General features: G+C 41.9%; 1 protein-coding gene across 3 annotated transcripts in view; it reads left to right on the top strand.

The window, feature by feature from the left end:
* LOC137383889 (6-phosphofructo-2-kinase/fructose-2,6-bisphosphatase 2-like) overlaps positions 1-27,697 on the top strand; it is a 105,759-nt gene that overhangs the window by 38,212 nt on the left and 39,850 nt on the right. For 2 of the 3 annotated variants that reach the window (XR_010977481.1, XM_068057257.1), the window contains exons 4-13: positions 1,184-1,250; positions 2,182-2,256; positions 4,159-4,215; positions 6,407-6,531; positions 7,057-7,264; positions 7,618-7,764; positions 8,103-8,207; positions 12,668-12,797; positions 15,813-15,875; positions 23,238-23,302. Coding sequence is in view for 1 of the 3 variants with exons in the window: in XM_068057257.1 (XP_067913358.1) it covers positions 1,184-1,250; positions 2,182-2,256; positions 4,159-4,215; positions 6,407-6,531; positions 7,057-7,264; positions 7,618-7,764; positions 8,103-8,207; positions 12,668-12,797; positions 15,813-15,875; positions 23,238-23,302 (1,042 nt within the window). In the remaining 2 variants the exon portion in view is untranslated. Of the gene's footprint in view, positions 1-1,183; positions 1,251-2,181; positions 2,257-4,158; positions 4,216-6,406; positions 6,532-7,056; positions 7,265-7,617; positions 7,765-8,102; positions 8,208-12,667; positions 12,798-15,812; positions 15,876-20,273; positions 20,483-23,237; positions 23,303-27,697 lie in introns of all 3 variants that reach the window. The other variant, XR_010977482.1, reaches the window with a different exon arrangement.

Raw genomic sequence — 27,697 nt, 5'->3', positions numbered from 1 at the left:
TTGGAGGCTAGATCACAAAGTATTTAAAGAGGAGGTAGATAGATTTTTGAAATATCGGCGAGTTGAGGGCTATGAGGAGCTGGCACAAAAGAGGAGTTGCGATCTGGGGCAGATCAGCCATGATCTTATTTAATGGTGGGGCAGGCTTGAGGGGCCGAAAGGCCTACTCCTGCTCCTATTTCTTATTTTCTTATGTTCTTATAGAAGGAGGCCATTTGGTCCATCGAGTCCATGCCGGCACTCTGTAGAGCAATCCAGTCAGTCCCACTCCTCATAGCCCTGCAAGTTTATTTCCTTCAAGTGCCCATCCACTTTCCGTTTGAAATCATTGCCTTCGCTACCACCATCTTCATTGGCAGCGAGTTCCAGTTCATTACCACTCGCGCAAAAAAAACGTTCTTCCTCTCATTCTCTTATTGGGTAAACTTACTGAACCACTGAGGAAGTGAAATTGTGTAAGAACTATGCTTTGTAATGGACTCGTCACAGTATGCATTTCACATCTGAGCAGGGGAAGGAAAGGAGCTGATTTGCGTTGTTCATAACTGCCTGCTGGTTATTTTCATAGCAGTATTATCAAGACCTGTGACTAGTCACCAGTCACAAGATGAAGCTTGCTCTGCGCAAAAAAGGGGGAAAAGAGAAAAGGATTGTAATTACTCAATTCACAGGGGGAGAATTAGTGGCTAACAGAATGAAGTAGTCAGAATTTTGGGAAAAATCCCAACTAATGCCAAAATATTTAAATTCTAGGGCTTGCTTTGTTAATAGAATATATAGTACCCAGGACAGTCCTTTATAAAAAAAAAAGTTCAAAGTGGCTGTTGTGTGGAATAATGTGCAAGTTACATGCTGTGGTTACAGTCATCTTAAGATTGCACTGGACTAGACCCACGCCGACTTTATTAAATCTGTACAGCAATGAACAGTAATGTTGTAAAACAACGTATAACCTTCTAGGCAGCAAATGTGAAGAATCAAAAAGCAGCATTATGAGCACTGTGGAGTATACTACATAAAATGCTCACAGCAAACTCAGTGCTACAGAGTTCCTGGGCTTTTATTGTGCCTCTTCCACTGTTGCAGTGATAAATTTAGCAAAAACTGGCTCCCTAATCAAAATCCACACTCAACTATGCTCAACTATTTGTTTGATTATTAATTTGCCCTTTGGTTTCCATAGAGAGTGTGCATTAGCAGCATTGCAGGATGTGAAAACCTATCTCACAGATGAGAAGGGGCAGATTGCAGTAAGTTGATTCCTTTTATTGTTCTAGTTCTATCCACAGCTTTTTTATGGCATTTGGTCTTTTTGGTTTTCAGCAACTACAAGTAAAAGTTCTCAGTTACACCGTTTCATTGAAACATGAAAGGATTTTACTGCTGCAGTTCCTAGTATAGTACATGTTTATAATTGGGACTAAGCAATTCCTAATAAGTGAATTAGTTTTCTTTATTTCTATTGAATTGTAAATAATGATATAGGACCTATACCAATTTCATGGAGCTATGTAGGTTGCAGAATTGTCATGCAATGAGAAATTAATGCTACAAGTTGTGAATGAATAATCTCAATGGAAAAACTAGTACCAAAAGGGTGGTTGTAAAAGGGATCTCATTCTTTGTTCACTATGTTTATCCACTAACTTAATCCTTTGCTATGGCACTTCCATTCTTCTTATGCTCTATTATGAGTAAACTTAACGCCACAGACACTAAACAGCTTTTGTGTTATTCCCTTCCCTTTTTTTCTCAGATGGCTCTCCAATGCTGCTCCAATTTGCCATCCTGTGGCCTGTGATGCAGTTTGGTTGATGTCATGAAGAGTCTGTGATTAGCTGATAGCAGGTCTGATTCTGTGATGTTGCACTATATCAGCCATTTTTTTACTCCTGTTTGAAATGCACCCCCTGTCCTTCAGTGCAGTGCTAAGTCTAACAGGCTAGCCATCTGTCAGGTAGTGAGGCTAATGGCCGAAAGAGATAGTTTAATAAAGAATTGGAAATCCATTGCTCCCCATCTGGAGGTATAAGGTTGCTACTAAAACAGTTGAGTTGTTTTCTTTAAGAAGGGTCAATGCAATAAGCATTGGGAGTTCATTAATTGTGTTTATAGAAACTTAATTTGTGTGAAGATTTAAATTTAGTGCACATTTCTTTTTCATGTTTTTCTCCATTCCAGGTATTTGATGCAACTAACACAACCAGAGAAAGGAGGGATTTAATCCTGGATTTTGCGCGTGATGGTGCATTTAAGGTTAGAATTTGGGAGAAGTAGCAAGCTTTTTTTTAGCCATTTATTAACAGAATCATTTTGACTATTCTCAATAAGTGAATGTTTTGCCCAAATTTATCTATTCCATCTAGTATGTTAGTTAACACTTATTATTTTTATTAATTTAGGGAGTTAGAGTTACAATTGACAGAGAAGGGTAGAATAGTGGTTATGTTGCGGCACTAGTACAAAGAACAGTACAGCACAGGAACAGGCCATTCGGCCCTCCAAGCCTGCGCCGATCTTGATGCCTGCCTAAATTAAAACCTTCTGCACTTCCGGGGACTGTATCCCTCTATTCCCATCCTATTCATGTATTTGTCAAGATGCCTCTTAAACGTCGCTATCGTACCTGCTTCCACCACCTCCCCCGGCAGCAAGTTCCAGGCACTCACCACCCTCTGTGTAAAGATCCAGAGACTTGGACTGATGATCCAGAAACATGAGTTGAAATCCCACCACGGCAGCTGGGGAATTTAAATTCAATTAGTTAAATAAATCCAGCATAAAAGGCTAGTATCAGTACTGATGACCACAAAGCTACCAGATTGTTGTAAAAACCCATCTGGGTCGTTAATGCTGTTAGGGAAGGAAATCTACTGTTCTTACCCAGCCGTTTGGGGCTAAATGTGACTCCAAACCCACAGCGACGTTGTCGACTCTTAACTGCCCTCGGAAATGGCCCAGCAAGCCACTCAGTTGTTAAGGAGGCGGCTCACCACCATCTTCTGGAGGGCAATTAGGGATTAGCAATAAATGTTGGCTTTGCCACCAATGCCCATATCCCATGAGTGAATTAAAAAAATGAATGTCTCCGGACAAAGCAGAGCATGCGTAGAGCGATTGCCAACATCATCATTCCGCACATTTGCCAGCTTGGTTGCATGGGTCCACTCATGCGCACACCAACGTCACAATGTAATGAAGCCAAACATAACGTCATCTGAGTGTTGCCTCACCCCCTCAATAGTTGAAATCGCCGGTTCCATCCTCTCCTACAGTACCCCACTTCGACCGCTCGCTCCCAGCCCCGCCGCTCCCCCCCCCAGGGTGCTGCTTCCAGCCCGGAGCAGCAGTAGGGAACGAGCAGCTGAGGGGGTAACGGGGCGATGTGGGGAGCGAGTGGCCGAGAGGGTGGAAATGTGAGGCTGAAAGCAGATGGGGCAGGGAGGAAGGGAACAGCGAGGTGCTAAGTGAGTGGCTGAGGGGACACAGCTGCAAGCAGACGGGTGCGGGAGGGATTGGTGGCAGGGGGGAACAGGGTACTGTTGGGGATGGAATAGAGTTGGCGACCGCTGCCATTGAGGGGATTTGGGTTTAATTTGTTTTATGTGACTAATTAAGCAGTGCCATTTTTATTACTGGCAGCTGCCTGAGATGTCGCAGACAGTGACATTTCAGTGGATGAGGCTGCATTTGCGCATGTCAGTACTGCGCCACCTAGTGGCTGTATTGTCAGCAAACTCAGTCAAAAAAATTTTAAAATCTTCAAATGCAGGCTAAATAATGCATGCAATTTCAGAAAAGAAGGTTCTTTCTCAACAAATTCTTGGTAAATTTCTGAAAAATGAAAACCCCTTTACCATGAGATTTTATTTACCCAATAGGGATTGTCTGGAACTGCAGTCATCTATGACAGGTTAAAGTTCCCATGTTGATTGCAGAGCTTGCTATTCTGGTATTTGAGTAATAAATTTGCTGTATTCTTTTTAAATGATATGCACAAAGATGTTTTCAAGAAATTATAAATGAAAGTAGCTATGGTAATCAAATGATTCCATTATCTGACCTTTTGCAGTTATGACCAGGAGCATTCGTTGTATGTGATTATTGAGTGGTTTTAGTTAACTATTTCACTAAGGCAGAATTACTGTTTGTTCCCAGGTATTTTTTGTTGAATCTGTCTGTGATGATCCAGATGTCATTGCTGCAAATATAAAGGTATGTGGCAACATCTAGAGCTCCCTCCCAAATAAGATCTAGCAAACCATTTTTTTGTATAAGAAATTCCATCATTCCCAGCTGCATTAGATAATAGGTCACCAGAAGGTTCAGAAGATAACATTCCCTCTGATTTCTGTTTTCTCCCCCCTCTTTTCTGTGGCCAAGAGCTTGGCTTCTTGTCTTTTCTGCACAGTAGCACAGCTGATACTGTACACATGGTATGTAGAGGAGGATGCTAGTACTGTGGACCTCTACTGTTCCTGCATAGTTACCTATATCACACTGAGTATAAGGTTATATAGTCCTGTGGAATCTGAAATTCTACTCTTTTTATGGTAAATATCAATAGATTTACTTATAAATGATTTTTTTTACTCTGAAGTAAACATCTGAGCATGGGAAAAATATTTCACAGACCTGGCCAACATGATACCTCAAAGTTCTACATTAGACAATGGTCGTACTGGAAAATCCTGCATTGTTTGCTTTCACACTAAATGGTACTGACACAATGTTACTTCACAACTTTTTCTGCTGTTATTAAAGGTGAAGGAAAGTCTGGAAGGGAGTATTTTGTTTTAAATTCTTTGCCCTTAGAGAAGAAAGTAACTCAATGAAGTTAACATTTCAAAAAAAAATTGTGAAGCAGGTTATTTTTCTCATCATGAACTAGGGTTTTTCATTCAGTTGCACTACTCTGGCATCAATTACAGTAGTATCCCAAAGTAGCTCCATTGGAAATAGGGCAACAGCTTCAAACTGTGAAGCAGACATGCAGCCCTATGAAAGAGTTCTGTAGGAAAAGTTGCTGCTTTTTCCTTCTCTAGTTTGTAGCCTGAAGTTGAAAGTGTCATGCAGGCCCTCACCTGCCAAGAATGAGGCACACATTATTTTGCCACATTAACATTAAAGTTGTTGCTGGGAGGAATAGAGGGCCTATCACAAGGGATTGCCAGGCCCCTCACTAGAAAGACCTTTTTCGTATACTAGCAGACAGTGTTGGAACAAAGGAACCAGTCGCTACTTCCCCAATACACAGAAGATGTGGTCAGACCAATTTAATCACATGACTAACTGGCTGTTGGATTTTTTTTAATTTGATCTTGCCACCGAGTTCTAAAACTCAGAAAGCTGTTTGCTCCTGGACTGAAAAGACCTCTCTCCTGTCTGCTCTCATCTCGCTCTCACCAACTTCAGAAACCATTGAAGACAAATGAACCCCAAGAGAGAAAAGTCTCCCACAGTGAATAAGGTTTAAGAAGAATACTGGGCCCCAACAAAAAGCAAGACTACCTACAATCAAGGACTACAGCGAGCTCGAAGCACAGTAAAAACCCCTCTTCAGAGATTGCCTCAAACCTCTCCGCTTTATTTTTCTTCTCTTTTCTGTTTCTATTTGCATGTGCGTATCGTGTATGCATGCTAGCGTGGGGCACAGCATGTTTTCGTAGGCATCAACCGAATTAGAGTTTTAAGTTTTAATAAATTTCACTTTTCTTTAAACCTAAGAAGGCCTGTTTGTGCTCATTTCTTTGCCTTATAATTGGAAAGCGGTGAACAAGGATTCACCAAGGGGGAGCTCAAAACACTGTTTAAAAATTCAAACCCTGTTACGGTAAGACCAGGTAAAGGCTAAAAGGGACCCCTAGACACCTGTCTCGCCTGGTCGTAAAAAAGGTCTCTGGAGTAGCTCACATGTTTATGTAAACACAACAATGTTTGTTTGCAGTGGAACTGCTGTGGAATACACCGAGCTGGACGGAGTCTGATCTCCCTCTCGGGTCTCCATGGTAGCAATAAAGTTAATATATAAAAAAAAATCTCCCAAGTTTTTTTAAGACCACAAAGGAAGGGGAAGTACTTCAAAAACAAAAGTCGCTGCCCCTACCCACTCGTTTCTTATTTCTGAATATTTATTTGTTTTATGTTTGAATGGTGATTCTGTGTCTTGTAATAAATCACAGTTACAGCTAATGACTTGGTTTTGCTCAGATTACCTACCATAGCTGATTATACAAGCATTTGGTCCCATCTGGAGCCATGTCATCCTAAACATTTATTAATGTAATCTCTTTGCCTATCCAGCAGCATGTTAGAGTTAAGAAACTGGTGCATTATTTATTTTTGGTTATATTTCTAAGCAGTGTCTGCCGTAGCTTATGTAAGACATTTCACATATTATGCACAGGAGGTGAAGGTATCAAGCCCAGACTATGCAGAGTGTGAAGAAGACCGTATTATGGATGATTTCCTCAAACGAATTGAATGTTATAAAGTCACCTATGAACCACTGGATCCTGATGATTATGACAAGTAAGGGTTTTATAATGGGCATTAAATTGTCATCAGTGACTAAAATTATGATCAGCCTATTGTTTAATGCACAAGTCTACCCACCTTTTTCTATCACCGTTTTTGTTGTTGAATTTACAGCATGGTACACACTGGAAAAATATTAATACTGCTTCTGTAAAGCTAAATATGATCATTTTCAATTTAATTGGAATATGTAAAGCAATCTTGACTCATAACAACAACTATCTGTAAAATAGGAACGCCAGAAATGAATACAAATGGATCCCAATCCACTAAGGAGGTGCAGCAGTCTCTGTTACATCATTGTACTTCAGTGCTGTATTTAGTTAAGTATGAAGCAGGTTGTTTTGATTGTATTGTATCAATGAAGTTTGGTTTGTTTCTTGGTTTGCTAAATGATCAGTGTTCATTTTTCAACTTTCACTTGTTTTACCTGGAGAAATTGAAAATGAAAACTATTATTTGGACTGTCATGCTGACTGTTAATGTTTAACAGCTATGATTATGCTTTCTTAATTTTAGGGATTTGTCCTTCATTAAAGTAATTAATGTTGGTCGACGGTTTCTAGTGAACAGAGTCCAGGATTATATTCAGAGTAAAATAGTTTATTACTTGATGAACATTCATGTTTATCCACGTTCTATCTACCTGAGCCGGCATGGAGAGAGCGAATACAACAGTTCTGGGAGGCTTGGCGGTGATTCAGGGTTATCTTCTCGAGGGAAACAGGTATGGAAAGGCCTTGCATTGTAAAGTTCTAATAAATGCATAGGGGAGATTTCCACTGTTCATTATTTACAACAAAATTCTAAATATGTACAAATCTTTCTCCATTGTGTTCCTTTTGCAAATTGAGGAGGTTTGATCTATAGCCAAAGCACATCTGAAAATATATATACCAGCATCATGTTTGCTTTTTGCAAGCTAACAAACTAACTGGGGTCAATAAAATGAAAGCTCGGTTAGATTAATCATACTGCAAATAAAGTTTAAGAACTGATTGGCATTGTATTTGAATGATTTGGAGATTTGTGCAATAAATGTTAGTGATTAGTAAGTAGTACATCATTTTCATTTTACAGTATGCTGAAGCCTTACGCCAGTTTGTTGAAGAACAGAAAATTCCAGACCTGAAAGTTTGGACCAGTCAGCTGAGGCGAACAATCCAAACAGCAGAGGCCCTGGGTGTTCCTTATGAACAGTGGAAAATCCTCAATGAGATTGATGCAGTGAGTACAAAGAAATAATGCAACTGTTCAAATCATTTTATTAATTGATTCTTTTTCCTTTAATATATATATATATATGAAATGGAAAGGAAAATTGATTATTACTGTAGTTGTAGCAGTACCTTTTAAAAAAAAAAAAAAAAAAATCCTAAATGCTTTTTAGTAATGTACCTATTTCAGTAAGATTTTACATATCCTGGACTAAGGAAAAGAACGATTGCATGTTCTCAAAATTTAATTCCAAAATCATTGCAAGCTGTGGAAATTCTGTTGTATTTTATATCTTTTGTGTAAAAGCTTGGCGTCTGTAAATAAATGTACTTAACCTCACTTTGAAGGGTGTTTGTGAAGAGTTGACTTACAGTGAAATTCAGGACCGATATCCAGATGAATTTGCTCTGCGAGACCAGGACAAGTACCATTACCGTTACCCAGGCGGAGAGGTATGGGAGCAGGGATTTTGTTGTTTTTGTGTTCAAAAGTTATTTGTGGGAAAATAAGTTGCATTAATAAGGGTCATAACATCAGAATTTAGCACTGATTGATGGATTCATATCCATTAAGAGTGAATTAACCAACATGAGCGAAGTCTTTTTTTTTCTTGCTAGCATCATGTTAGGTCGTAGAACTCGTGCAGTAACTGTAGTTGGTCACAACTGGAAAATTTAGTATTTTAGAAATTTAACCAAGACGATGATTGTAATCAAACACAGTAGCAATTACAGCAGTGAATATTGCACAGGAATTTGAAGGTTTTTTAAAAATCACTCATCATGAATGTAGTGCCATTAATGGGTATACAATTCCCACCACTCGCACCGTCGCTGCTTATCCTGGATAGCCACCTGTATTGAGAAAATGGCCAAGCCATTTACCATCACTATCTCTTTCTCTTTTGGGCCTCCTTATCTCGAGAGACAATGGATACGCGCCTGGAGGTGGTCAGTGGTTTGTGAAGCAGCGACTATAGGCATCAATTACAAAAGCACTGCGTTTAAGCACACTGGCTATTTCAGGCAGTTCAAGCAGCTGTTTGTACAATATCTCTTTACAATTCCAGTCACACATTCCAGGTCCTGTTTTACAGGTTGAAAATTTGTGTTTAAAGTTTTAATATGCCTAATCTACTGATGCTTGCAGATATAGGGCTCAAAAGACTGAGGCAAAATGAAATTAATTTCAATCAAGCAGCTAAACATCAGATAGGTTAACGTAGGTGAAAGAAGGTTAAGGACCCCTCCACTGTAGTTGACGAGGCCCTCCACCATATCAGTTCCACTTCCCACACTTAGTCCCATACCCTCCCTCCCAGAACCGCGATAGGGTTCCCCTTATCCTCACCAAGCACCCCACCAGCCTCCGCATTCAACAATTATCCTGTATCATTTCTGCCACTTCCAATACGATGTCATCATCACAACTCACCAACTACTGTCATCCCCTTTCAGCATGCCACAGGGACAGTTCCCTTCACGACATCTTGGTCCACTCTCCCAACCCTGTTCCCCTTCCCACTGCATCTTCCCATGTAGACACAGGAGATGCCATACCTGCCCTTTTATCTCCTCCTTTCCCAACATCCAGGGCCCCAAATTGCTCCTCCTAAGTGAAAGTGATTTCTGTGTACTATTAATTTATTACATTGTATTTGTTTCTCAAGGTCCACTACAATGGGGAGGCCAAATATAGATTGGGTGATTACTTTGAACATCTCCGTTCAGTCGGCAAGTGTAAGCCTGAGCTTCTGGTTGCTTGCCATTTTAATTCTCCGTATCACTCCCACTCTGAACTCTCTGTCCTGCACTGTTCCAATGAAACTTGAGGAACAGTATTAACTAATCTTTTGATTAGGCACTTTACAGCCTTCCAGACTTGGCATGCTAAACCCTCACCTGCCAAGAATGAGGCATATTAATTTTGTCATAGGAACAGTGATTTGAGAACTGTTGCTGAAGTGAAGAAAGGACTTGTTCAAAAATCACCAGGTCCCTGGTTGGAAAGACATTTGCATATTAACAGACAGTGCTTATGGAGGCAAAGGGGTTACTTCCTTTATCCAATTTAACCCACAATGGACTTTGAGCACCAGGTATTGTGTGTAAGAAGAAACATTCCAAGGTTGGCTAAGACCAGCGAATCTACAAACAGACATGGTCAGACCAGCTAGTCAAATGAATAAACTGCTTGGCAACCTGGGTTTTTCTGAATTGTACAAACAATTTGAACTGAGTGTGTCTGTTTGCTCCTGGACTGAAAAGACCTCTCCTGGCTGGCTCGCCACAGCCTCTCCTGTCTGCTCCCATCTCTTTCTCATGGAACTCGAAATCCACTGATGACATATGAACCCCAAGAGAGAAAAGTCTCCTACAGCAAACAAGGTTTAAGAAGAATACTGGGCCCCAACGAAAAGCAAGATCTACCTACAATCAAGGATTCTACAGTGAGATCAAAGCACAGTAACATAATCCTTGTTGCCTCAAACATTTTCACTTTATTTTTCTTCTGAACTTTTCTGTCTATCTGCATGTGTGTGTCATGCAGGCCCCCACCTTCCAAGAATGAGGCACATTAATTTTGCCACATGGACATTAAATTTCAAATTGTTGCTGGGAAGAGGAGAAGGCCTGTAACAAGGGGTTGCCAGGCCTCTGGCTGGAAAGGCATTTTTGTTTGTTAACAGACAGTGTTTGGAACAAAGGAGCTATCCCTGGCTCCAATACAATCCACAAACAGACGTAGTCAAACCAGTTAGTCACATGACTAACCTGCTTGGCCGTCTGGTTTTTTTCCTGAATTGTACAGTTTGAACTGAGAGTCTGCAGAAAGCAGAATGCTCCCAGACTGAAGAAGACCTCCTGTCTGTCTGCTTTCGTCTCTTTCTCACAGAGCTCCAAAACCCCCTGAAGACACATGAACCCCAAAAAAGAAAAGTCTCCTACAGTGAACAAAGTTTAAGAAGAATACTGGGCCCCAATGAAAAGCAAGATCTACCTACAATCAAGGACTCTACAGCGAGCTTGAAGCATAGTAACAAAAGACCCTCTTCACCGATTTGCCTCAAACTTTTCCCTTCTCTTTTTGTCCCTAACTGCATGTGTGTATCACGTATGCATGCATGCTAGCGTGGGCGCATTGTATATCTGTAGGTGTTAAACGAATTAGAGTTTTTAATAAATTCCAACCTTTTTTCTTTAAACCTAAGAAAGCCTGTTTGTGCTGTTTTTTTTGTCTTATAATTGGAAAGCGGTGATCAAGGATTCACCAAGGGGGAGCTAAAAACACAGTCTTTTAAAAATTTAACCCTGTTACGGTAAGACCAGGTGAAGGTTGAGAGGGAACCCTAGACCCCTTTCTCATCTGGTTGTAACACTTGACATTGAGTTTCACAATTTCAGATCACAACCACTGCTCCCATTTTTGGGGGCAGCAGGTGCTGATGATTCTGCTGCTGCCATTTACAACTTCTCTCGATCTATCTTTTGATCCGTGACTTGTCCCATTGCTACCCTCTTTTGCCTCGCATCATCATCCCTTTTTGTCATTTAATCATTCCTGCCTTTCACCCTGTCACAAGCATTCCCTTTTGTTCTTTCCTCTCCTCCTTTCCCTGTCTCTGTATTTGTAAACTGTTAGATCTCTCATTCTGACGAAAGGTCATTGACCTGAAAAGTTGACTCTGTTCCTCTCCACAGATGCGGCCTCACCCGCTGAGTATTTCCAGCATTTTTTCTTTCTATATCAAACCAGCTATGAGACTGTCATTAGTTGGCACTGTAAACACAATTTGGATTAAAATCAGAGCGAATTGGTTGACACTTTTCTTTTTATAACAAGTACTTGGAAATGGAGAAATTAAATCAACATATTCATTTTAATACACTATATTCTGCAACATTTGTATTTGTTAAATGATAAATGTATTAAAATTCAGCAGGCCCTTGGGTGTTGCAGTAGTTTCAACATTAAAATTAAGATTTGCTTTTTCCCATTCTGCGACTTGTTACAGTTCAGTATCCAGTTCTGTCACGTTACGTTTGATGTAGGTCCACAGAGCTGCTAAGCAACTGATAAGGTTAAATTCTCCTGTTTTTATGCATTTGTTTTAATGTCTGCACCAATTAAGAAAAATAACTAGTTGATCTCCCATGGTGTTACTTGGGGGGAGTTGAGACCATATGAAGTCTTTAGGTGAGGTGAAGTTAGACACTGGGAACAATTAGATCAGATTACACAGATGGAATTGAGTATCTGTTTTAAAGTCATGTAATTATTTTCCTTGCCATTATAAATTCCTGCAGTGGCAAGGGAGTGTAATTACTGCATGACAAATTTTTATGAATTTCCATTATAAATGTGGGCATATGAATTTATTATTTGTCAGATGATGTGTGCAGACACAAGATCTTTTAGTCGATCTGTGACATATGATTAAGAGTTATATACAATAATGCAAGTCATATTGCATTTCAATTTAGTCTAGGGACTCTAATTTGATTTGAAAATCTATCGTTGGTGAAACTGGAGCACTGTTATTCACAAAGTTCACCAGTAGTCCAGAAAAGCATCTTGTTGCACCTTTACACATTTCTGCAGTGCTCTAATATTCATGGGTGACTATATTGTGGAAACAAGTTCAATTGGGGAGTGATGTTTTCTGTTTGACTGGAGTAGCAACAATTTTACAATGTCTGGTTGCTCTGTTCTTTGATAAGTTTTAGTAGCCTCATTAAGAAAAATAGGTTAAATATTAATGTTGCAGTAATTGTTAGACACATTGCATTTTTTATTTAAACTATTATCAAGCACTTTATAAAATTATTTTTCATATTTTTCTAAATCAGGAAATATATATTTGAAAGGTACCAGATATTTTCTATTTAGTAACCTACCTGTTTGTGTTCAGTCCTACCAGGATTTGGTCCAACGGGTGGAGCCTGTCATCATGGAGCTAGAGAGACAAGGGAATGTTCTTGTTATCGCACACCAGGCTGTCATGAGGTGCCTCATCGCTTACTTTATGGATAAGGGAGCAGGTACAACAATGAGTGAATAGTACTATATCTTCCAGACTTTTCGTTTCTCCTCTCCACCTTTTGTTTTCTGCCTAGCTCTCTCAATGGCACTAACTCACAATGAGATATAGTTTTTAGAATACCAATTGACCATTATTCATATATAAGCCTCAACAGTGAGTATTGCTGAACTCAATCCTGTTCATGGACATGTACTTTCCAAAAGAATTCATCTAGTGATAAGGAATGGGAACCTTGATTAATTGCCCTCCTTCTTCCCCAGCACCCCCACTCCCCAGCACTGTCACCCTGAGGCCAGTTGCTACATTACTATTACCACCTGAACTGAGTTCCACTCCTGTTTACTGACTTTTCAGCATTTTTCTATCTTCTCCTGAGTCATTGACTCTGGAGTACACTTCCACAGGTACCTCTGTTGACTGGCCAAAGAAGCCATTATACATGTGAGCTTAGTCAGTGAGTGTCAACAACTTTTTTGACCACAAGTGACATTACAGCAGAACATGTAGCAATTAGAAATCGTGACTTTCACTAATTTCCCCAATCCAAACCCAAAGACCGCTGAGCTTATTTGTAGTACCTCGCTGCTGCCACGCCTGAGATCAACTATCTCAGCAGAGACAGTGGATTATACCTGGATTTTCTTGCTTTCTGTGGCTCAGCTACTTACTGGATAAGCTTGCTGAGCTCTACTACCCTTTTAACATCTGAACTTGGAATTTGTTTATTTACACAGACTTTCCTTAAATAGTTAGGTCGGATTACACAACCTTCAATTTACCAACAACCTGAATGTGCACAAGTAAGATGGTGAGCAACTATCACTGAAGTGAGATCCTGAAGAATTAATATTTCTGGTGAGGGAAGAAAAATTGAAAGACCCAAAACCATAGCATTCATTCATTATTTGAGTAGATCAAACATATTCAGCCCTTTTAAAGGGAGATATGCCTGACAAAATGCCCTTAATACTAAGTGGTATAAAGGGAGAGAGATTCTATCAGATACATAAGGCTCTTCAAGCCCGCTCCATCATTCAATATGATTATGGTTGATCTTCTAACTCAACTTCACGACCCCCATATCCCTTAATCCCCCCACAATCCAAGAATCTATCAATCTCTGTCTTGAATGTCCTGAAGCATCCACAGTTCTCTGGCATAGACAATTCCAAATATCCACAACCCTTTGAGTGAAAAACTTTATGCTCATCTCAGTCCGAGATGGCCGCTCCCTTATTCTGTGACTGTGACCTCATGTTATAGGCTCCGCAGCCAGCGACATCCACCCTACCAAGCCCCCCAAGAATTTTATATGCCTCAATGAGATCACCTGTCATTCTTCTAAATTCTAGAGAATATAGGTCTAGTCTACTCACCCTCTTCTCATAGGACCATCCCCTCATCCCAGGACTCAGTCTGGCAAACATTCACTGCAGTCCCTCCAAGGCAAGCACATTCCTCCCCAGGTAAGGAGACCAAAACTCTGAACAGTACTCCAGGTGCAACCTCCACAAGGCCCTACTCAATTGCAGCAAAACGTCTTTAGTCCTACAATTCAAATCCCCTGTAATAAGGGCTAACACCATTTACCCTCCCAATTGCTTGCTGTACCTGGTTGTTAGCTCTCTGTGACTCGTGTACAATGACACCCAGGTCCCTCTGGACACCAACATTTCCCAGTCTCGATTTTTGCTTTTCCATTTTTTCCTTCCAAAGTGAATAACTTCACAATTTCCCAAATTACATTCCATCTGCCATGTTCTTAACCAGTCACTCAACCTGTCCAGATCTCTCCCCCAACGCCCCCCGCCCAGCTCCGACATCCTTCCCACAGCTTACTCCCCTACACCCCCTTCCCTCCTCCCCCCCCTCCAAAATCCTGTGTCATCAGCAAATCCTAACACACCACACTCCAAGACACAGCTACAGGTTATAAATAGCTGAACCTCAAGCACTGATCCCTGGAGCACCCCACAAACCACAGCCTGCCAACCTGAAAATTACCTGTCCATTCCTACTTTTATTTTCTGTTAACTAGTCCTCAGTCTGTACTAATATACTACTCCCAATCCCATGAGCCCCAGCCTTGTGCAATAACTGCCTGTCTGGCACCTGATTGAACGCTTTCTGAAAATCCACATACACTACATCCAACTTGCTAGTCACAACCTCAAAAAAAAAACTCTAGCAGATTTTTCAAGCATGATTTTCCCCCGAACAAATCCCTGTGAATCTGTCCAATCATGTCCCAAACAATCGACTCTAGCACCCTCCCCACCAACATGTACTGGGGAGTGATCTTTAACGTTGCCCAAGTGTTGCAGATTGAATGCATATTATAGAAACCCCTGATATTCATTTCCATTGATTCCTGTAACAAGCAGCCAACCTACAATATCAGTCACTTATACCCTTTGTTACCTTGCTTTATGTTTTAGAACTATGTAAGCCAGAAAGCAGACATTTTCTGTAACTTTTTTTTTCACCATCTGACATCAAGTAGTATTTCGGGAGGCTATGTGTAGTATGATCAGTTAACGTACATCTTTCTCAACTCTGAGAAGCTGTTCTGACTCCAGTGAAGCTTTTGGAATAAAAAACAATTGTAAGGGCATTACGTGAAATGTGTTACAGTGGTACTTATTGGGCATGAATCCAATGGCAAAAACTGCTGACATGATTCAATACAAATTGGGGGGAAAAAATGGCACTCATTTCGAATCCACAGACACTGGTTCACTGAGGTATTATTCTGTGGTAGTATTAAAACATCATACGGCCATAAAAAAAATCCCATCTTTGCATGCCAGATGCTGACAAGTCAAAAAATTGAAAGTGTAGCATTTCCCAGCACTGATGTTGCTAACATTTTCTGATAAGAGTTTTAGTGGCAGAAGTGAGTAATGCTTTAATTCAGTGCACCCATGTGTAATGATAGTGGAACAGAGATTATAATAAACAAGACCAGCTTTGGCTTTAGTGGTTTAACGTTTTCTGGTTTATTTTGTTACAGACGAATTGCCATACCTGAAGTGCCCTCTACATACTGTCTTAAAACTAACACCTGTTGCCTATGGTCAGTAATCACACATTTTACTATCATTCATATCTCTTCTGTTAACAGTGAACACAGGGGAAGGTAAATCAGATGTTGAACTTGTTAAATTTGAGTGCATTTTTATCATTCTTGGACATTTTTTATTAAATTTAACCTTTAAAAAAATCCAGGATCTTAAAGAATGAAGATACATTTGAAACATAATGTTACAAGCTGCTTGTAATACTTTTCAGATTGCAGGCAATGAAGACAGAAGCATTTCATAAAGTAATACTGTATCTCTGGAATATGTGCATTTTAGATTTCCAGAAGATGAAAAATTCTATAGAGGAGGGGGGAGATGTGCCCCTCATCAGCCATGTAATTGCTTTACATTAACTTGCTTACGCGTGCCTATTTTTTTTTCTGCTTTCAAACAAATATCCCGAAACAAACTACTTGAACCATGCAAGCAACACTTTTCATGTCTGTGCGCTCCAGAATTGGGTCACTCGTCCTTATTTTATATTTTGTTCCAGCTTCTCTTTCACGGCATGAAATTTCCTTGGAGTTTTGTACAGTACAGCTACATGTATATAATAATTTCTAATAAATGGTTTGCGCTACACCTAAGCAAAGTGTGACCAAACTTTGGTGGGGTGGGTGTGGGAGGGGCAGTGTGGAGCTGGATGGATTGGGGCATAAGGTTGCCAGAACTTAAATTTCTAACTTAATTTCTTTTCAAAAGAATGAATAGAATTGATGCTTCTCTCCCTTTCTCCTTTGTTCTCTGTAAAGCAAACCATTCACCAGCAGAGAAGGCTGCCGGCGTACTACTTCCTGGCCACTGCCAATGCAATTTGGTAACTGGCTACTAGAACATGTACAAAAACAGCCAAGGGTAAAACGGTGATATTTTCCTCATTGCCCCCCCAACCCCCCCACCTTTTCATTTAGACAGGCACCTGACTTCCATTCGGTGCCTTTAAGATCTGGAACATTCCAGCTGAAGAATCCTGATTGCTAATACAAATCCTACCACTCTGGCACATCATTTTGATTCCTCAGCATATTTAAAAACAGCCATAGCACTCGTAATGTCATAAAATAGTACTTTGGTATGAGTTGCAAACACAGGAAAGTATATATAAAAAAGGAAGGATGAGGAATGTGATTTTTAAATCTTCATCCTTGTGTTTAAATCCTTCCATGGCCTCACTCCTCCCCATCTTTATCGCCTCTTCCAGCCCTACAACCCTCAGAGTTCTGCCTTCTTCCAACTCTATCCTCACGTAACCCCACTTCCTTCATCACGCCATTGGCGGCTGTGCCTGCAGATGTCTAGGGCCCTAAGCTCTGGTATTCCCTCCCTAAACCCCTCCATATCTATCTCTCCTATAACACTCCTTAATGCCTACATCCTTGTTGTAGTTAAGGAAGAGGGGTATGAAGTATTGGATGTGATGAACATAGGAAGAGAGGAAGTGTTAATGGATTAGCATCCTTGAAAGTTGATAAATCACTGGGGACCCGATGAAATGTACCCCAGGCTATTGAGAGAAGCAAGAGATGAAATAGGGGAAGGTCTGACCATCATTTTCCAGACCTCACTGGATACAGGTGTGGTGCCGAAGGATTGGAGGACTGCTAATGTTGTACTTCTGTTTAAAAAGGGAGTGAGGGATAGACCGAATAATTACAGGCCAGTCAGTCTAACCTCAGTAGTGGGCAAATTATTGGAATCTATTCTGAGAGACAGGATAAATTGTCACTTAGAAAGGCACAAGTTAATCAAGGATAGTCAGCATGGATTTGTGAAGGGAAGATCTTGTTTGACCAACTTGATCGAATTTTTTGAAGAAATAACACGGACGATAGATGAGGGTAGTGCATGAATTTTAGCAAGGCTTTTGACAAGGTCCCACATGGCGGACTGGTTAAAGAAAAATCCCATGGGATCCAGGGAAATGCAACAAGGTGGATACAAAATTGGCTCAGTGACAGGAAATAAAGGGTAATTGTTGATGGGTGTTTTTGCAACTGGAGGGTAGTTTCCAGTGGCGTTCCGCAGGGCTCAGTGCTGGGTCCCCTGCTTTTTGTGGTTATATGTTTACGATTTGGATGTAAATGTAGGGGGCATGATCAAGAAGTTTGCAGACGACAAAGATTGGCCGTGTGGTAGATAGTGAGGAGGATAGCTGTAGGGTGCAGGAAGCTTTTGATGGTCTGGTCAGATGGGCAGAAAAGTGACAAATGAAATTCAGCCTGGAGAAGTGTGAGGTGATGCATTTGGGGAGGTCAAACAAGAAAAATAAATGCATGATTAATGGGAAAATACTGTGAAATGTAGAGGAAGTGAGGGACCTTGGAGTGAATGTCCACAGATCCCTGAAGGTAGCAGGACAGGTCGGCAAGGTGATTAAGAAGGCATATGGAATCCTTTCCTTTATTAGCCGAGGTATGTTTAGTTTAGAGATACAGCACTGAAACAGGCCCTTCGGCCCACCGAGTCTGTGCCGACCATCAACCACCCATTTATACTAATCCTACACTAATCCCATATTCCTACCACATCCCCACCTATATATTTCCCTACCACCTACCTATACTAGGGGCAATTTTTATAATGGCCAATTAACCTATCAACCTGCAAGTCTTTGGCATGTGGGAGGAAACCGGAGCACCCGGAGGAAACCCACGCAGACACAGGGAGAACTTGCAAACTCCGCACAGGCAGTACCCAGAATCGAACCCGGGTCCCTGGAGCTGTGAGGCTGCAGTGCTAACCACTGCGCCACTGTGCCGCCCCTATAGAATATAAGAGCAGGGAGGTTATGCTGGAACTGTATAACTCATTGGTTAGGCCACAACTTGAGTACTGTGTGCAGTTCTGGTCACCTCATTACAGAAAGAATGTAATTGTACTAGACAGGGTACAGAGAAGATTTATGAGGATGTTGCCGGGACTGGAAAAATGCAGCTATGAGGAAAGATTGAATAGGCTGGGGTTGTGTTTGAAATGTACAAAATTTTGAGGGACCTGGATAGAGTGGAGGTGAAGGGTCTATTTGCTTTAGCAGAGAGGTCAATGACTAGGGGGTGATTTAAAGTGATTGGTAGAAAAAGTAGAGGGGAGATGAGGAAAAACGTTTTCACCCAGAGGGTGGTGGGGTCTGGAACTCACTGCCTGAAAGGGAAGTTGAGGCAGAAGCCCTTAACTCATTCAAAAGGAGTTTGGATATACACCGTAAGTGCTGTAATCTTCAGGGCTACGGACCAAATGCTGGAAGGTGGGATTAGAATGGGTGGATCGTTTTTTGGCCAGCACAGACATGATGGGCCAAGTGGCCTTTTTCTGTGCCTTAAGCTTTCAATGATTCTATCCTTGACCAAGCTTTTGGTCACACTCCGAATATCTTTATTTGGCTTGGTCTCAATTTCTATCTCCTGACGCTTTTTGGAATGTTTTATCACATAAAGAGTGCTATATGAATGTAAGTTGTTGTTGATACTGGGAGAGGTGATGTGGGGAATATTTGGTCCATTGAGGATGCCCATCCACATGGTACAGCCACATGTGCCATTTCTTGGGAAAGACAAAGAAAAACCACAATGACAAACCTGAGGCCAATGTAGGGAAAACTCTGGGAAATTTTTTTTTATTTGTTAGCAGGATGTGGGCATTGCTGGCTAGGCCAGTTCTCACCAACTCCCTAAAGTGATCAAGAAAAGCTCCAGGATGCTGCAGTAAACTTAAATCTTTCTAATCCCAACTAACTTGCAACCTGTCCTCCTGTAACTGGAAATCTTCTCTTCTGATGAAGTTGTTTGTTCAGCTACTTTCTAAATGACTGTGCATAACCCTTACTTGCCAGATGCTTTGATAATCTGTTGCAGAAGGTGAGAGCTCTGAAAATAAATTCTTCCTAACATCCAGTCTTTTTCATTGAGGATTTTATATGCATGCTTCCCAGGTCCCTCTATCTGTCTCAAATACCCTATCCAGCTTGGCAGAATCCAATTTAATGTTTTCCATTTTTTGAAAGCTAAGATATTACTTCACGGTATTTTCAGTACACTTATTTACTTCACATGAGTACATCTGTAAAGAAAAATATATGGGGGGAAATTACAAAGTGTGGTTCATTAATCAAGTACTGTAATTTTCTGAATATAATGCACCATCAAATATAATACATGGCTCGACTTTTATGAATGAAAAGTCAAAATTGCCTTATGTGTGATATGCACCTAGACGTTAGCAATGCTGCAGTCAGTGACCATTTGTTAACAAACTTTGTGATCAAACCCGACTAAGCTAAAATGTTTGATCCCAAATGAGCATCGAACGCTTTTGCATCTTGTCTCACCAACTTGCTTTGTTGAATGATTTTCTTTATTCCACTGACTGAAGGTCTGAATTTATATTTTTTGAAGAAATTTGAGAGAACAGATGAAGGATGACTTCGCTGGCAGCTGAGGATGGCCACCTAATTTGCAACACTCTATCCTACATTGCAAGGCTTGTGAGGTGGAGATGCAATGGCTGCTCATCATAGCAAGAAACAAGACCCAGGAAGTTTAAGGGAACTACCTGTTCTATTTCTCAAGAAGGGAAAGATGGCTACAATGAGTAGAATCACTGGGTAATTGTCATGTGTCAAGCTCCTTCCTTCCTGTGGTTTTCACCTAGTGTTTTTCTGCAGCAGAGGGGAGAAGCTTTGGACTGTGACACATACTATCCCTGCTCTCACGTGCTCTTGCCGTCCCCCCGCCCCCCCTCGCCGTCCCCCCGCCCCCCCTCGCCGTCCCCCCGCCCCCCCTCGCCGTCCCCCCGACCCCCCTCGCCGTCCCCCCGACCCCACCCGGCGCGCCGTCGTCCCGACCCCACCTCTCCATTTCAGCTTATAAGCTTCAAACTCTTCGAGTTGACTGATGATGTTTGCATACTCCAGCGACAATCAGAAACCCCGTTGGAGGAAATCATCTGCATCGCTGTCTCCAAGAGACCCACTGAACCAGTCATCTATCTGTTCTAAAAGTCTGAGGACCACCAAATTCAGCTAGAGGGAGGAACTGAGGCAGTTGCTCTTTCAGAGAGCCAAGCGTGGACACAATGGGCCAAATGGGTCCTTCTGCGCTGTAATGATTGAGAAGCCAGCCAAATTATCAAATCCCACAGACTGCATACCCCTTTCGTCTATGGACTCTAACTCAACCACTGTACCTTTCCCCACTATGTAACCTGTGTGTGTGCGTGCGTGCGTGCGTGGTTGTGTTAAGACCAGAAAGAAATGCATTAAAAGTTTTCTTTTTTGCTCGCCCTGCAATCACATACAGTAGTAGTCAAAATAAATCATGGTAAATTGAAATATGAATGCCCAGTATGTAGAATTAGAGCCAATATCTAAAGGGTCCATTCCCACCTAGTTTGATGAGCAGCTGGCACACGTGTGTTTATCAATCAATCAAACATAGGATGTGGCATGCATAAGGGAGGATTCTTTGTACTAACCGTTAACATGGCAAAGAGTGAGTTGCACAACGGCCTTCAAACTTAAGGTGATAGAAGTTGCTGAAAACTGTGGTAACAGAACAGCAGCACGGGAATTCAATGTTAATGAGGCAAACGGGACACTTTGGTGAATCAGAAAGGGCAAGCTAAAGTCCCAAGGCAAACAAGCCAAGGCTTCTGGATATGGAAGAAAAGCTCAGCGCCCACAACCTGACCAACAATTTCTAGAATATTTTCACCAACATCGATCAAGTGGATGTGCCAGCAGCACCGTAGGAATTTGTTTGAAAGCCCTTGTGTCACAAAAGCTTTGGACCTCGAGCACCTTTAAAGCACCTCCAAAATAGCGCAACCTCTTGATGCGAAGACATGACATATCCATAAGTCACCGCAGTTCAATCGTGCAATACATGCCTGATTGATTTTGAAGACAAGCCACGTCAGTACCAACATTGTCATGAGGCTGCAAAAGCACACCTCTATAAGCACATTGCCAATGTTGATCAGACATCCCTCACATTTGACATTCCATTCAGTCGAACCATGGCTATCAAAAGAGAAAAATCGTTCACCTTAAGATACACTGGCAACGAAAAGAATCATTTTCATCATCATGCTCATGGCATGTGGAAATGGGGCAAAGATGCTGCCACATATTATTGTCAAATGAAAAACTTGCCCAAAGAATATCACATGGCCAAAAGGTGTGATCGTCCATAAACATGAGTAAGGTTGGATGGATGAAGGTTTGACCAAAGACTGGTTGCGTAGCATACGGTGCAAAGCCCCTTCTTGGGAATGTCATATGCTGTTCCTCAATGCTTTTAGATGTCATCAAATGTCATGCATCAAGGATAATTGTACAGATCTTGTCATTATTCCCAGGGGCATGATAGGCTAGTTGCAAGTGATGGACACCAGCTGCAACAGACCATTTAAACAGCAGATGCAGCAAAAGTGAAACGAGTAGCTCTGCTCTGGAGCACATGCTTTTACACTATCCGGCAGCCAGAAGTAACCAGACCTTTTGTTCATTCTCCAAGAAGCCTGGGATGCCGTTGATCTATCCTTGATCCACTGTGAATCACAGAATCGTTCCAGTGCAGAAGGAGGCTATTCGGTCCATCGTGTCACTGGCTCTCTGAAAGAGCAATTCCCTCTGTTGCATTCCCATGCCTTCTCCCCATAACTCTGCACATTCTTCCTTTTCATATAACTCTCCAATTCCCTTCAAGAAGTGTTGTCTAACCAACGCCATTGATGGTTCAGAAGATGACATTCTCTGGAATGATGACACTGCTAAGATGGATGAAGATGAAGACTGCATGTGCAGTGATGCCATTTATGTGACTGATGATAAGGCAGTAGACGAGCTGCGTAACCTATTTGAGGATAGTGATTCAGACAGCATTTTAAGGCTTCCATACATTTAAATATAGATGTAAAAAAAAAACTCAACTTACTAGTAGCTTGATTATTTATTTTAGAGATTAACTTTATACCGGCTGCAAAAAGTAAACTCTTTTGATTTGTTACCTCGTATAATATGCACCCAAACTTCCAGATAAATTTTTAACTTACCGTAATTTTCTGAACGTAATACTTTGCTTCCCAATAAGAGACCAAAATAGAATAAAAATCTGTCGCATCAAATGACGGGACATGCTTGAGTCACGTTTTTGAGTTTCCTGATAAATGTTGACCTGATAAATGTTGAACGTATCAAACACTGGTTTGGGATTAATCTAAGGAATGTTTTGTTTTTAATGTCATTGTATCCACATTCATAGTGCATGGTTTCAGCAATCAGCACTGATGAGCATTGGTGAGTGAGCGCATAACATACTGTTTCATTTCTGTATTAATATTTAAAACTTTTCTTTCAGGTTGTAAAATGGAATCAGTTTACTTAAACGTAGAAGCAGTAAACACACACCGCGACAGGCCACTGGTAAAGATTTTGTGTTTTTCTTTGACTAGCTTTACAGTTTGTGTGTTAAGCCCTAAAAGAGCATGTAAGTTATCTATTCTACATAATTTTTCTTTAGCATTTTTTGTAAAAAATAAATCATTCTCAGGACATGGGCATTTATGGCAAAGCCAGCACTTACTGGCCACCCCGAGTTGCCCTGAGAAAATGGTGAGCCGCCTTGAAGCACTGCAGTCTGTGGTAAAAATGCTCCATAATGGTAGAAAAGAAAACAGAAAATTTACGGCACAGAAGGAGGCTATTCAGCCCATGATGTCTACACCTGCCTAAAATGGGTTATCCAGCCTAATCCCACTTTTTAGCTCTTATAGAAACATAGAAAATTTATGAAGATGGATACAGAGTTCCAAGATTTTGACCCAGCAACTATAAGCGAATGACAATAGTTGTCCAAGTCAGGGTGGTGTGTTTTCATGCACCCTGCTACCCTTATCCTAGGTGGTGGAGGTGAACATTTTGTGATGAGTTGCTGCAGTACTTTCTGTAGATAGTACACGCTGCATCTGTGGTGCACCAGTAGTGAATGTTTAGGCTGGTATTTGAGGTATCGATTAAGTGGGCTACCTTATCCTGGATGTTAAGTTTCTTAGATGGGCGCAGTTGCAACACACAAGCACATGGAGAGTGTTTCATCACACTCCCGACTTGTGCCTTCTGGATGGTATCTTTTAAACATCACCAGAAATTGGAGGATGTTGTTCACTTTAATGGAAAAGATTAACTGTGATGTTGCAAATATAACTGGTTCAGAGATACCAGTTTAAAAAAAATACTTTCACAATACAATAGGAACCACTGACATTTACTTACTGCTGGTTGGCTACGGAATGCCAGATCAGGATACACAGGCAGATGGGGCTAACAAAATTATTGTACACTAATTGTATTCCATAGTGACAAGTATATTTTCAGTTGCTATGCTATTGCAAATGCACTTGATGTACATGTTGTATAAAAATGTGGGTTCGGGACAGCTAACCTGCAGAATCACTGATCACATGAGCACTGCCAGGTCTGTCATTTAAATATCAATTAAGCTGTCATTAGGCTGGATTTTTAAAAAATTTGTTCTTGGGATGTGAGCATTGCTGGCAAGGCCAGCATTTATTGCCCATCCCTAATTGCCCTAGAAGGGTCACTGACCTTAAACGTTAACTCTGCTTCTCTCTCCACAGATGCTGCCAGACCTCCTGAGTATTTCCAGCATTTCTTGCTTTTATTTCATAAATCAATTGTAGTCCATGTGGTACTGTGGTCCATGTGGTGCCCATAGTACTGTTAGGAAGGGAGTTCCAGGATTTGGACCCAGCGATAGTGAAGGAACGGCGATATAGTTCCAAGTCAGGGTGCTGTGTGGCTTGGAGAGCAACTTGCTGCTGGTAGTGTTCCCATCCGTCTGCTGCCCTTGTCCTTCAAGGTGGTAGAGGTCTCTGGTTTGAAAGGTGCCATCAAAGGAGCCTTAGCGAGTTGCTGCCAGTGCATCTTGTAGATGGTACACACTGCTGCCACTGTGCACCAGGGCTGGAGGGAGCACATGTGTAAGGTGGTGGACGGGCTGCCGATCAAGTGAGCTGCTTTGTCCTGGGTAGTGTCGCGCTTCTTGAGTTTTGTTGGAGCTGCACTCATCCAGCCAAGTGGTTAGTGTTCCATCACACTCCTGACTTGTGCCTTATGGACAGGCTTTGGGAAGTCAGGAGGTGAGTTACTGCAGAATTCCTAGCCTCTGACGACCTACTCTTGTAGTCACAGTATTTAAATGGCTGGTCCACTTAGGTTTCTGGCCAATAGTAATGTTGATAGTGGTGGATTCCGTGATGGTAATGCCGTCGAATGTCAAGAGGAGATGGTTAGATTCTTTCTTGTTGGAGAAGGTCATTGCCTGGCACTTGTATGGCGCGAATGTTACTTGCCACTTAGCCCAAGCCTGAATGCTGTCCAGGATTGCTGCAGGTGGGCATGAACTGTTTCAGTATCTGTGGAGTTGCGAATGGTACTGAACACTGAGCAATCAGTGAACATCTTCACTTTTGACCTTTTGATGACTGGAAGGTCATTGATGAAGCAGTTGGGTATGTTTGGGCCCAGGATACTACCCTGAGGAACTCCTGCAGCAGTGTCCTGTGGCTGAGAAGATTGGCCTGCAAGAACCAAAATTATCTTCCATTGTGCTATGTATGATGTCAACCAGCGGAGAGCTCCACCATCCCCCAGCCCCCCCCCCCCCCCCCCCCACCACCACCTCCGGCCCCGATTCCCATTGACTTCAATTTTACTAGGTCTCCTTGGTGCCACACTGTTAGATGCTGCCTTGATGTCAGGACAGTCACTCTCCCCTCACCTCTGGAGTTCAACTCTTTTTCTGTGTTCTGTTTAGATCAAGCCTCTAATGAAGTCTAGAGCTGAGTGTCCCTGACGAACCCACATTGAGGATCAGTGAGCTGGTTATTAGTGAGTAAGTGCTGCTTGACGGCACTGTGAACAACACTTTCCAGCACTTTGCCGATTGAGAGTAGTCTGATGGGGTGGTAATTGGACAGATTGAATTTATCCTGCTTTTTGTGGACAGAACACACCTGAGCAATTTTCAATTGTCGGATAGATGCCAGTGTTGTGGCTGTCCTGAAACAGCGCGACTTCAGGAGCACAAGACTTTATCACAGCCGGCATATTGTCAGGGCCCATAGTCTTTGCTGCATCCATCACTTTCAGGCATTTCTTTGTGTGGAATGAGTTGTATTTTCTGAAGACTGGCATCTGTGATGCTGGGGACCTCAGAAGGAGGCAGAGATGGCTCATCACTCAGCACTTCTGGCTGAAGATGGTTGCAAATGTTTCACCATGATCTTTTACACTGATGTGCTGGGCTCATCCATCATTGAGGCTGAGCATGTTTCTGGAGCTTCCTCTGGAGTTGTTTAATTGTTCACCACCATTCACGACTGGATGTGGCAGGACTGCAGAACTTTGATCTGATCTGTTGGTGTGGGATCGCTTAGCCATGTCAATAACATGCTGCTTTCTGCTTTTTAGCATGCATTTTTAGCATGCATATAGTCCTGTGTTGCAGCTTCACCAGGTTAGCATCTCATTTTTGGGTGTGCCTGGTGCTGCTCCTGCCATGCTCTCTTGCATTCCTCTGAGCCAGGGTTATTCCCCTGACTTCATTAATGGTAGTGTGGGATATGCTGGATAGGCTGTAAGAAGAAAGCAGTGGTTGCAGCCTCGAGAGGGGACATCTGCTCTTGGAAACCTGTTACAGTAAAGGATTGCAAAGACTTGAACTTGTTTGGAAAATAGAAGACCACCAGGAAATGCCTTATTGATGGACGACCAGGTTGGAAGTGCTTGGAGAAGCGAGTGAAGAGAACATTGACTTTTGAAATAGTCTTGGAAATCCAACCCATTACAACTGGGAGGAGTTTGGGACATGTAACCGCAAAAGGATTTAGTCATTAAAAAGGATTGTGTAACATATAAGTGTGGTGTAATGTTTTCAAGTATTTTTAATAAGTAAAGAAAATACAAAGAACAGTACAGCACAGGAACAGGCCATTCGGCCCGCCAAGCCTGCGCCGCTCTTGATGCCTGCCTAAACTAAAACCTTCTGCACTTCCGGGGACCGTGTCCCTCTATTCCCATCCTATTCATGTATTTGTCAAGATGCCTCCTAAACGTCATTATCGTACCTGCTTCCACCACCGCCCCCGGCAACAAGTTCCAGGCACTCACCACCCTCTGTGTAAAGAACTTGCCTCGCACATCCCCTCTAAACTTTGCCCCTTGCACCTTAAACCTATGTCCCCTAGTAACTGACTCTTCCACCCTGGGAAAAAGCTTCTGACTATCCACTCTGTCTATGCCGCTCATAACTTTGTAAACCTCTATCATGTCACCCCTCCACCTCCGTCGTTCCAGTGAAAACAATCCGAGTTTATCCAACCTCTCCTCATAACAAATGCTCTCCAGACCAGGCAACATCCTGGTAAACCTCTTCTGTACCCTCTCCAAAGCCTCCACGTCCTTCTGGTAGTGTGGCGACCAGAATTGCATGCAATATTCTAAGTGTGGCCTAACTAAGGTTCTGTACAGCTGCAACATGACTTGCCAATTTTTATACTCTATGCCCCGACCGATGAAGGCAAGCATGCCGTATGCCTTCTTGACTACCTTATCCACCTGCGTTGCCACTTTCAGTGACCTGTGGACCTGTACGCCCAGATCTCTCTGCCTGTCAGTATTCCTAAGGGTTCTGCCATTTACTGCATACTTCCCACCCGCATTAGACCTTCCAAAATGCATTACCTCACATTTGTCCGGATTAAACTCCATCTCCCATTTCTCCGCCCAAGTCTCCAA

Source organism: Heterodontus francisci, chromosome 25, assembly GCF_036365525.1.
Source record: "Heterodontus francisci isolate sHetFra1 chromosome 25, sHetFra1.hap1, whole genome shotgun sequence".
Classification (NCBI taxonomy): domain Eukaryota; kingdom Metazoa; phylum Chordata; class Chondrichthyes; order Heterodontiformes; family Heterodontidae; genus Heterodontus; species Heterodontus francisci.
The sequence above is the reverse complement of the archived record's forward strand: the minus strand, read 5'-3'. Positions and strand labels throughout refer to the sequence as shown.